Source organism: Phaethon aethereus, assembly GCF_964289735.1.
Source record: "Phaethon aethereus genome assembly, chromosome: 5".
Classification (NCBI taxonomy): domain Eukaryota; kingdom Metazoa; phylum Chordata; class Aves; order Phaethontiformes; family Phaethontidae; genus Phaethon; species Phaethon aethereus.
The window spans coordinates 34,248,145-34,259,240 of NC_138579.1; the positions used below are offsets into that span (position 1 = coordinate 34,248,145).

Below are 11,096 nucleotides of genomic sequence, written 5' to 3' on the forward strand. Positions count from 1 at the left end.
GCAAGACCCAAATCACTCATTTTCCTACGTACAGTGAAGATATCAGTTCCATATAAGTCTCTTTCAAAGTCCATTCAATTTACCTGCCAAAATACATCAGCAGAAGATCAAAAGCTACTGCATTACTGCAGTTTGCCTGGTTGCCTTACAGAGCTGAGCTGCACAAGAGAGCTCCAATTCAATTAAAAATAAATATAAAATCATTTCCACACCAGTAAGACAAGTAAGGCCTAAGGCCATTTTTGTAAACTTGTTCATCACATATTAAAGGTTTTGTCACCTATTAAAGGTTATGTTTTTTACAATACACTACATTACAATTTAAAAGTATATCTGGGCATTTTGTAGTATCTTCTAATGGATTGTAACATTTAGTAAGCCATAATATACATTAAATACCTACTATATATTCATTCCTACAAATATATATATAGCTTTTTAAATATGGATCAAAGAAATCATTAAACATTTGTAAGAATAAAAAACACAGCTTGTATTTTTCACAAGTCACATTTCTACATATACAAACAGCTGTCTTCTGTGAGTTCAGTGTTTTAAATACGAATGAAACAGTATGGTAATAAAGTTGAATTCACAACCAATGCTGAATTAGTAACTCAATTGGTTAATGATATTACAATATCATTACTTTATTATTATTAATTACAATAATCAGTTACTCAAAATGTCAGATTAATACATCAGGTAATGAAGTCACAAGTTTAGCACAAGAAAGGTGTTTTCTGTTTAGCCTGTAACAGAAGACTGTGTAGGAGTTGATTTCCTTTAATTTTTTACCTGAAGTAAAGTTACGGCCACAGAAATGGCTTTTATTTAACTGGTGGAAAACAATGTTTTCTTGTAGGTGGTGTTCTTGACAAGGAAAGATCTCCCAGTTTAAGTGTTAAATTCAAGACACAATTCATGCTAAAGTAAAGGCTGAAGTGCTTTTTCTTATGACTTGTTCAGTGATTTGTCTTTAAAATCTGCTGAGATTTCTATTTCTGCAAGAATTCTTCTCCCTTCTGGCTTACCAGAGAATCAGAACATTGTAAACACACACAGAGTTAGCTTTAAAACATTTTTAACGACCAAAAATATTTAGTTAAAAAAAGACCCAAGGTGGACAATTTCCTTGCTTAAGATAAATGTTTCTTACTCTATTTGGGTTTGGGTTGGCTTGGGTTTTTTTTATAAAATAGAGACAGCTTTTGAAGACAGAAGCCTGTGTCCTGAAAATAACTTACATAATCAAAATAAAAAATAAAGAAGAATTAGCATGAAATTCAGTGTCAAAACTCATCTGTTACATAAACATGAGGATATGGCTTGAACTCCCTAAAGAAAGATTTCTTTTTTTCCTTGATTAGCAGATGTAAAATCCCTATGCTTCTGGATGCTGTGGAAGATCTCCCCACCCTGATCAACCTGACAATATGTGCCTCCTAGACCCCTTCCTCCCCAGACCAAAATAAGCCAGATTTTTCCCCTTCTTTCCTCCTCGGCTGAGGCAGACACCGCCAGCCCCAGAGAGCTGGGGCAGAGGGAGGAATACGTGGCAGGAGTTGCTGTGCTGCTGCAGCCACGATTTCCACTCTCTCCTGAAGAGCTGGAGTTGCAGGCCCTCTCTAACACCCAGAAGCTCCTCGATTTCCCTTTGAGCATAGTCTTTTTGCAAAAGCATGTCTAGAAGCCACAGCGTAGCTCATAAGGCATTTGGGACCCTTTGGAACGAAAGCTCGTGTAGTCCTCGCTGTCATTGACAATACTCTTTCTGGGGATCTAAACCCGAGGGTCCTAGAGATTCAGAGCTAATCTTTAAGAAGGGTTAAAAAATGTTTCTAAAATACAGTTCCCCTCCTCTAAGAGAGCGTACTGCCCTATATTCGGTAGACCTCAGGTATAGTGTATTTTGTGAATTATTTCTTTATGATGAAAAGTAAGATAGCCACCAGATATATTAACTTCTGCTAAAGTCTGTTAAATTCTATTCATCCAACATTCAGGGCAGCTTAATCACAAATTAAATCCATCCTTTAATTCTATATCAGCATATTAAATTTTTTCCAATAATTAACATTTCTGTTTGCTCAGTTTGCAAGTTTCAGCAATCATAGTCATCCTCGGGGAAAAAAGCAAAGGTAACTGGTGGTATGTTAAGTGCTTGAATTGCTTCTTTCTTGAGTGTAATGAGTGAGATTTACTAATCATTTAATTTTATAATTTTTTTTTCCCCTTTTTCTTGTGTCTTGATAATGACAGAGGCTTCTGTCACAGGATGCTTCAGGGTGGGACTAGGTTCAGCTGTTATCGGAAGAAAGCAACAGTCTCTGCCTGGGCCTCATATTCAGTTTATCCAACCAGCAGTGAAGAGGTTTTTTTCTCTGTTTTTTTCTATTGTTGTAGATAATTATTTTTGTAGATTAATCTGACTGTCACATATATTTAGAGTCACCTAATGTTTTTAAGTATAAAACCCTTTTATTCTACATTAAAACGATTATCACTCTACAGAATTCAATTATTCAAGCTTAAAATTTTCATATTAGTGCTTTGCCTTAGGCTGACTTTTTTAAAGCTTTAGCTAAAACAGCCTTCTTAGAGAAGATTAGTGCAAAGTAGACAACTCTATCAAATTTATAATGACTGTCCTACCATTTGTTTTTTTGGAAGAGCCTTGAAGCACTGACAAGTGACTTCTGAAACATCTCCTCCTTTCCTGTGAAAAAATCCATCTTTTAAAGCAGAATCACAGGATTTCCAGTTTCTTAGCACATACTTCATAGAGATGTTACAAGCTTTCTGTTCTGATCATAATCCTATCCCTCAATGCTCCTTAAGTGCCAACATGCTCCTTGATCTACAAGGAAAGTTTTCTGTAAGATCTGCGGCTCAAGCAACAGTGGCAAAACCCCAATATCCTTCCGTCAAAAGAAGGATTGGGCTGTGCTGTTCTGGTTTGCCAGAACAGGACATAAGATTTTGTCCCAGGTCTTACTGATGTGGTTTTGTATTTCTTAACACTTTTTAGCCCTTATGGCTGAATAAATCCTCTTTACGTAGCATAAAAATCACATTAGACTGACTTCCACAGACTGACTTCCGCACCATTTTACATACAGAGCAACAGGGAGCTGCAAAGTCACATAACGGGACACACTTCGGTGTGGCAGACAGACATTTTGCCATGTATCCACACCGCTTTTCGAAACGTGTGTGTTGAATTTGTATATATTTAATTTGGCTAAACGTTATTTCCTTCTTCCACCAAAGAGAATCTCATCAAGAGCAATGAACATCAGGTGTGACCCTCTAGTCTCAAAATTTCTGCCAATGTCTGCATTAGCTGAGGTGTTTCAGAGGTGAAGATTGATGATCACAGCAGGGTTTGGGTACGACTGGTTTTAAATTTGCCTTTTTCAAGGAAGTAGCTGCAATAGTTTTACTGGTTATCATATAGGTGCTCTCTGCATGCCAATCCACCATCTTCACTTGCCATACAAAATGTATACCACCGCAATTAAGGCTTGTCGTAAAATGTAAACAGAGGGTAAACTTTGACAGTGGCATCTCTTTGGCACTGGCATCAGTGGTATTTTGAATAGTAGCTTATGCGACTTAACACTCAAATTCCTCTCAAATTGATCAGTTGCATTTTCCATATTTAAAAGATCTAGTTTTGCATCCCTAAATTGTTATCATAATTCCCACCCCATTGAATTATTAAAGTTTTCACTGCACTGAGTGTGAATCCATGTTTTTCAATGGCAAAATGTGGGATTATTGCCTTAAAACTGGAAACACGTTATAAGAAGGGAGAAAGGGTAAGGCATTGCTACTTTTTAGTCGTATCCTACATATATGCAAGCATATCACTATTCTGCACAATCCTTGCTGCTCATCTCCATTTTCATAAACTGTGAATTACAAACCTCAAAATGTCTTTGGAAGGAATTTTTCCATCAGTCATGCAGTCAGTGGCTTCCTTCAGTTCCCTCTTCATGCCCACATGCTCAAGGGTGAACTCCCGATCGCAGCCGTGAATGTGGTGCCTGCTATATGCCTGCCACTCCTGACCTGTCCGTCAGAGCCAGTCAATCAGGCATCCACTGGGTCTGACTTAGCATGCCCTTTGCATACTTGCTTAACATTTTAAGCCCCGGTTAGTTGCAATTTATGTCCAGTATCACCCTATTAATTCACACTAATACCTGAGATGACCTTTCTGACCAGCCGAATCTTTCACATTAGCAAGCAAGAACAAGCCAAGTACAATGGTTCAGAACAACAATATGCAAACATCATTGGCAAATGGCATGTAAGTTTGAATAAGTAAATTTGTGGTGGTTAAAAATATGGAAAAGTTCCCATGTTTTCAAAATACACAAAATTTTTCTATGGTATAAACTTCAGAGTGATTTCCGACTCTGGAAACCTTAAGAACAGTGGAAGATGTTGGCTTTGCCTTAACACATTCACGGGTTAATTTGTATTGTATTGTGAAAAAGCCTATTTATAGCAGCATTTCAGTAATACTGTGTGCACTGTGAGGATAAGTAGTTCATATTTATGTTTAAGTTTTCATATTTATGTTAACATCCGATTTTGATGTTTGTGTAAAATGTTTAAATTTGTTTAAATCATAAAAAGTTTAAAATTCCATATTTATGTTTAAATGTTAATTATATTTAACAACTTCATCCACCTTGTCTGTCCAAAAGCAAAAATATCTAGAAACATTTGAATATTTCAATTGCAAGCCGATGGTAGGAAATTCCAATGGCACTTCAGTAAAATGTCTTCTATTGATAAGGAATTGAAGACAGATGCTAAATGCATCTTCATATATTCAGAGTAAAATCAGTTCTGCATAACTGCAGATCACATTGAATGGCCAGTTTTAATGCCTTTCTAGAAAATGAGAGGTGGGAGAAACAGAAGAAGTTTCCCTGAAACTGTTTAAACTGCCTATTATTATTATTTGGGTTTTTTTAATTAGCATTTGAGTATAAAATTAGAGTGAAATCTTACCTTTTCAAATACCTGTAACGGCTCGCAACTGAGCATGCACCTAACTAGCCGCATGCACAACTTGATAAATGCTTTAGTTGATTTCCTAAACCAAGTTCAGGTGAACTCCAGCCTGTACATAGTTCAAACTGTGACACTGACTGGTTTCATTATTTTAATGAAAATGTCACAGGTAATTCTGTACTTCACCTTTTAGATATTACTTTTTTTTTTAAATCGAAGAGCAGTTACAAAAAGTCGTGGTGAGGAACACAAAAGCCCACAGAAAGTAGGCAATTTATGATTGTAGATTCTAGGTCAAATAACAACAAAGAATAGCAAGAATTGCCTAAGACATATGTATGATGATGTGAAAATAATCGTGACTATAACGATTGTATGTTTATACAGCAAACGTTTTATTCTTGTGCATTAGTACAACAAAGACTTCACTTCTTTATCTTTGGCTTTGAAGAGATGAGGGAAGATGAGTAAACTGTCAGTTTGAATTAATGTTTTGTCATAAATATTTATAGCCCACAGAAAACAATTGTATGACTCTTTAGGATTGAGCTAATTAGTTATAAATGGCATTCTAAATGTATTAACGTAATTCTTTTACAGAAGATTTGGCTTTCAATAAATTAATATTAAAATACTTGGGTTATAATAAATGTGACAGAAGAAACAATTCTAAACCCAGTGAGTGACTATGACTGGTTTCCTTCCACTTGTTCCACTTACTGGGTCTACCCTCAAGGATATTTCTTTGTAAGCCTTGATGTGTGATGCTTCTTTTGTTTCAAGTTTCAAAATTAAAACTATGAAGTATAATGCCTTACTAATCAAAAACCATGACCTAACATGCCTACATCACTTAGAAGGACATGCATGCAGTGAAGGCATTAATAGGTTTGATGGGAGTTTGCAAATCCCAGAGTGTTTAGTCACTGTTTTTTAACCTATTCTAGAATACTTACAATAAAACAAAAGACAATCATTTGTAGGTTGCAAGTCCCAGATCTTGTTTATTTATAAAGCAATAAATATTAGAAGCACAAATAAATTGCACGGGTGTGTAAACAAACTGTACAATGACTGAAGAGTTCAGGAAGGGTTGCCAGAAGACTCCAAGAAGCATATTGTCGTCATCCTGAGTGGGAAGTAATTGAGGGAAAAAGTGCTTAGAAGCACTTGCGGTGGACAATGGATGGACCAGCTTCATCATACTCCTGTTTACTGATCCACATTTGCTGGAAGGTGGACAGAGATGCTAGAATGGAGCCACCAATCCAGACGGAGTACTTGCGCTCAGGTGGGGCAATGATCTGGGATAAAGAAAAGCAACAAGATCCTCATTTAAGAGTTGCATTTCTGAACAACTAAACCACATCACCAATGTAACAAACCACTAGCTATTTCCTTAAATAAATAAAGGACTTTTCTATAGTATTGATCTCCAGCAGCTGGTGCAATGCATGTAATATTCCTTTAGAAGCTCTATAACCATATTTTCCTCTTTTCTAACACTTGCTTCTAATCAATATAATTACACTGATTAAATGGAATTTCTTCTCATTTGTCCATCAGCTGTTGATCTCACTTTTGAGTTGTTCCTATATCCCAATTTAATGATGTGGACGTGTTCCCCATCCTTACCCACATTTTATAGTACAGAGTCAAATTCCTCACCTTGATCTTCATAGTGCTAGGAGCAAGTGCAGTGATTTCTTTCTGCATGCGATCAGCAATGCCAGGGTACATTGTTGTTCCACCTGAGAGGACGTTGTTAGCATACAGATCCTTACGAATATCAATATCACACTTCATGATACTGTTGTAGGTAGTTTCATGAATACCAGCAGATTCCATACCTTGAGAAGAAATAAGAGAGCAGATGAGTAAATTATACAAAAGGTCTTTGTGAAAAGAACTCTTGGCATTTCTCCTCATCATTAATATGAACTTCTATGACATTTTAGTTGTAAAATTATTTACTGGTTATTAAATGTTAGAGAGAAACGTAAAAAAATAGAATTACAGAACTAGCTAAGAAAACTAAAATTATTTGTTAGAAAGGGTAAGAATCATAATGCATGTGCAAAGGAAAGATATTCAAAATATACAGTAGGAGAAGAAAGACACACAATATAAACTCATTTAGTATATGGCAATGGGAGAAAGTTATATAGAACAGAAAACATGAGTATCAGATAACGTCAGTCTCACAAAAAGCATTAGCTGAATGTAGAAAAGAGAGCAATAAAGGCAATGAAAGCAGTTGAATTAGAACTAAAGATTACAATAGTAGCTTCATTTCTTTTTCAGCCTACTCAAAATACAGCCTATACCACTTACAAACATTGTGGCAAGAGCTAACCAAGACATGGACCAAGATATTAGTACTTGGTGGTAAGGAAAAAGAAACCAGAAGCAAGTGTTTGTGGGTTGCATTCCAATTTATTAATTTTAACAGGTGCTTCCTGAAAGGGCTGACACTAGATCCACAGTAAGATGTCAGCTGATGAACAACTGCATTTATTACTCAGAACTTAGAGTATAAGCATTTGCTATATCCGTCAGCTGCACTCACAAACAGCAAAGCTTACCATCTTGACCATGGCAATGTTTAATTACAATGCAAATATATATATACACACACACCTTTATTCCATTTTTTCCCATCCCAGACACTTTACTTCTTCATGGAGTCAGATTTTACAAATACAGCACTGAAAGCTATTATTGCCATCAGTGCCATAGAATCATAGAATATCTTGATTTGGAACGGACCCATAAGGAACATCAGGTCCAACTCCCTAATATTGTAACTCTACATTTTATCACTAAAAAATTGTGACCCTCAAACCTGATCTAAAACTTGCAACAAGAGCTCAGAGGTCAGCTAATTACCAGTTGAGCTCACATCTAGCACAGCTTAGAGGGACCAGAGGATTTAACTCATTATTTATTTATGTTTGCTTTCGTGCCAAATTTAGATAAGCAGGAAGAGGAGTGGGACACCTTCTAGATCTTCTGATTCATTCATACCTCCTACAGAAAGGAGAATTTCCTGGGAACACTTACCAATAAAAGATGGCTGGAATAAGGTTTCAGGGCAGCGGAAACGTTCGTTACCGATTGTGATCACTTGACCATCAGGCAATTCATAGCTCTTTTCCAGAGAGGAGGAAGAGGCAGCAGTGGCCATTTCATTCTCAAAGTCCAGTGCAACATAGCACAGTTTCTCTTTGATATCACGAACAATCTCACGTTCAGCTGCAGATACATGGGAATCAAATCAAGGTTTGGAGAAGCAAAATACTAGAGGAAGAAGATGAGCCAAGAGAGACATGAGGATTTTCACAAGAAGGCAAAGCTGAAGGACTGACCTGTTGTCACAAAGGAATATCCACGCTCCGTGAGGATCTTCATGAGGTAGTCAGTCAGATCCCTGCCAGCCAGATCCAGACGCATGATAGCATGAGGCAAAGCATAACCTTCATAAATAGGTACATTGTGGGTGACGCCATCACCAGAGTCAAGAACAATACCTGGGAGAGAAATGTCGGAGAGCAGTTGGAATCATGTAGTAAATGCCTAGTGCCCTTAGGCACAGCAAGCAACAAAATGTAGGATTTTTCAGGCACTATGAAGTAGCATCATTCTATTTTAGCCAGATCTTGCCCATTCCTTCTGCCTTTGCTTGCCTGGACATTCCTGTTTGGTGTGAACTTTCCCATAAAACAGTTGTCCCATACATATTTTAAGTTAATCCACACGAACAGCATTCCACTGCTACTACATTGAGCAGTAAGTGTATTCGCCCAGTTTAAACCCTTAAACTGGTGTAATATTTTTGTAACTGCAGTATCTTCACGGGAAGGTCTCCTCATTTGTGTCATGACAAGAGTCAAGGGAGTCAGTTCCACAGTGCCTCTCTGAAAGCAATGCAGACAGCTCCACGTTGTCCTGTCCACAGACTGTTTCATACTGGCTTTTCTGCTACTGTTATCATTAATTGCTATAAATTAAAAATACCTAGTTTTCTGTAAATTCGAATGAGTTATGGGGGTTTTTTCCTATTTGAGCGAGAAGGGAATAGCGTTTATTTTTTTATTTTACCTGTTGTACGACCAGAGGCATAGAGGGACAAGACGGCCTGGATCGCCACATACATAGCAGGTACGTTGAAGGTCTCAAACATTATCTGGGTCATCTTTTCACGATTAGCTTTAGGGTTCAAGGGGGCTTCTGTCAGCAAGGTAGGGTGCTCCTCAGGGGCCACACGGAGTTCATTGTAGAAAGTGTGGTGCCAGATCTTTTCCATATCATCCCAGTTGGTGATGATGCCATGTTCAATGGGATATTTCAAAGTAAGGATACCTCTTTTGCTCTGAGCTTCATCACCCACATAGGAATCTTTTTGACCCATACCGACCATAACACCCTAAGAGAAGAAAATGCAGAAAAGCGTTATTTGAGGAAGACAACATCACAGAGCCCAAACAATTACATCACAGGCAACTATGTTATTTTCAAGAAAGCTACAAGCAGTCACACCACTAAAATGTTGTTTAGGAAAAGAAATCAGCATTATTAAAATATTAAGTCAACAGAATTTATTGTTTTCTCATAAAATTTTTTTTCCTTTAATCAGATGAAAGGATTTTCCCCCCCTTTTTAATGCAACTCTTGTTTTCAATTACTTCCTTCTGGTCCCAAAGTTTGACAGAAAGTGTACAATATCACAAGCAGGAAAAGATACAGAGAGATGTACAAAGAGCATTTATAAACCAGAAGTTACAGAGGGAAATGAGACTTCTAGTGAAGAAAGATACTCTGTATTACTATGGAGACTCAGCAGTAGTTTATTCACGATAACAAAACACAAATTGCAAAAGTTTTAGCAAAAAAAAAAGCATTACAAACTTTTTACCAAGGAAATTGTAGGAGAAAAAGTACTGTATTTTCTATATGCTGATTTAGCGAAATAGAAGGATAATGAAATGGGAACAGAGGAAAGAAGGCCTATAGAGCGGTGAGAAGGTAAGATCAGAGACAGACAAAAGAAGTAGAGGAAATTGAAAGAAGGTATTGGGTGTGTAAAACATTGGACAGGATGGGTGGGAAGGGCCTTAAACTGCATCTTGTGCAGATTCAGCCAGTGGAGATGCCTCTGAACTAGCACCAGCAGTGGGTCTGGCCTAGGGGATGGAGTGGGCAGCAGCCTTTTAGGAAGCTGGGTCTGGGATCGTTAGGAGATGGAACAGGGAGAGAGCCAAGAGGAAAGTCCGTGAGTTAGAAACAACTGGAGGCAGTGATAGACCAGCGATAAGGGACAGCCAAACGGGAGTTGAGGGAAGCCCTGGAGAGAACTGGGAAGGTGCCAGTAGCAATCACCGCAAGGAGCGAGCAGAGGGAAGGGCAGGGCATTTGGGGTAGGACAGAAGAGCTAAGGAGGGAAGGAGGGAGTGGAAGCGACTCCTGGAGAGAGGGGGAAGGCTCGATCCTCACCCGGTCCTGCCCCCCGTATTTACCTGGTGCCTCGGGCGGCCGACGATGGACGGGAAAACGGCGCGCGGGGCATCGTCTCCGGCAAAGCCCGCCTTGACCAGCCCCGAGCCGTTGTCGCACACCAGTGCGGTTGTCTCCTCGTCGTCACACATCTTCGGAGGGAGGCACAGACCTGAAAAACAGCGCGGCGGCGCGTCCAGACCCCCGCGGACGGCACGGGGCTGCTCAGGGCCCCGCCGGGCCCCCGGGTGGCCCCTCCGCGCCCTCCCGCCCGCCACCCCCGAGGGCCCGGGCGGCGGCGGCGGCGGCACACGGACCGCTGTCGGCGGGAGCGGGAGATTTGAGCCGTCCCGGGAGGGTGTTCTATGGCTCAGCCACGCTCGTGGGCAGGGCTTTGAATAGGATCCGTCGGCCGCTTTCTTCTCCGCGCTTCAAAAAGGCTTGCAGGACGCTCCTGAGGGCATCATTAGCGGTACCCTCAGGCCGCAAATTGAAACGGGAGGGAAAGCGTCTGCCATCGGAGAGACCGGCCCTGCCCAAAGCACTTCACCGGCGGCGGGCCGTCGCGC

General features: G+C 39.4%; 1 protein-coding gene across 4 annotated transcripts; it reads right to left on the reverse strand.

Annotated features, from left to right (window-relative positions):
* Window positions 1–6,194: 6,194 nt before the first annotated feature.
* Window positions 6,195–10,796, reverse strand: ACTC1 (actin alpha cardiac muscle 1; the record flags this gene model as incomplete). Of its 4 annotated transcripts, none has more annotated exons than XM_082000718.1 (6): window positions 10,551–10,796; window positions 9,136–9,331; window positions 8,403–8,564; window positions 8,098–8,289; window positions 6,703–6,884; window positions 6,195–6,338 (listed from the first exon to the last, which is right to left on the reverse strand). In XM_082000718.1, the coding sequence occupies exons 1-6, from the start codon at window positions 10,677–10,679 to the stop codon at window positions 6,195–6,197; spliced, it is 1,005 nt and encodes a 334-aa protein (XP_081856844.1). In that variant the 5' UTR covers window positions 10,680–10,796. The 4 variants fall into 4 exon arrangements, with proteins under 4 accessions (XP_081856844.1, XP_081856843.1, XP_081856842.1 ...); XM_082000717.1 differs by having other exon boundaries at window positions 9,136–9,454; XM_082000716.1 differs by having other exon boundaries at window positions 9,136–9,460.
* Window positions 10,797–11,096: the final 300 nt, after the last annotated feature.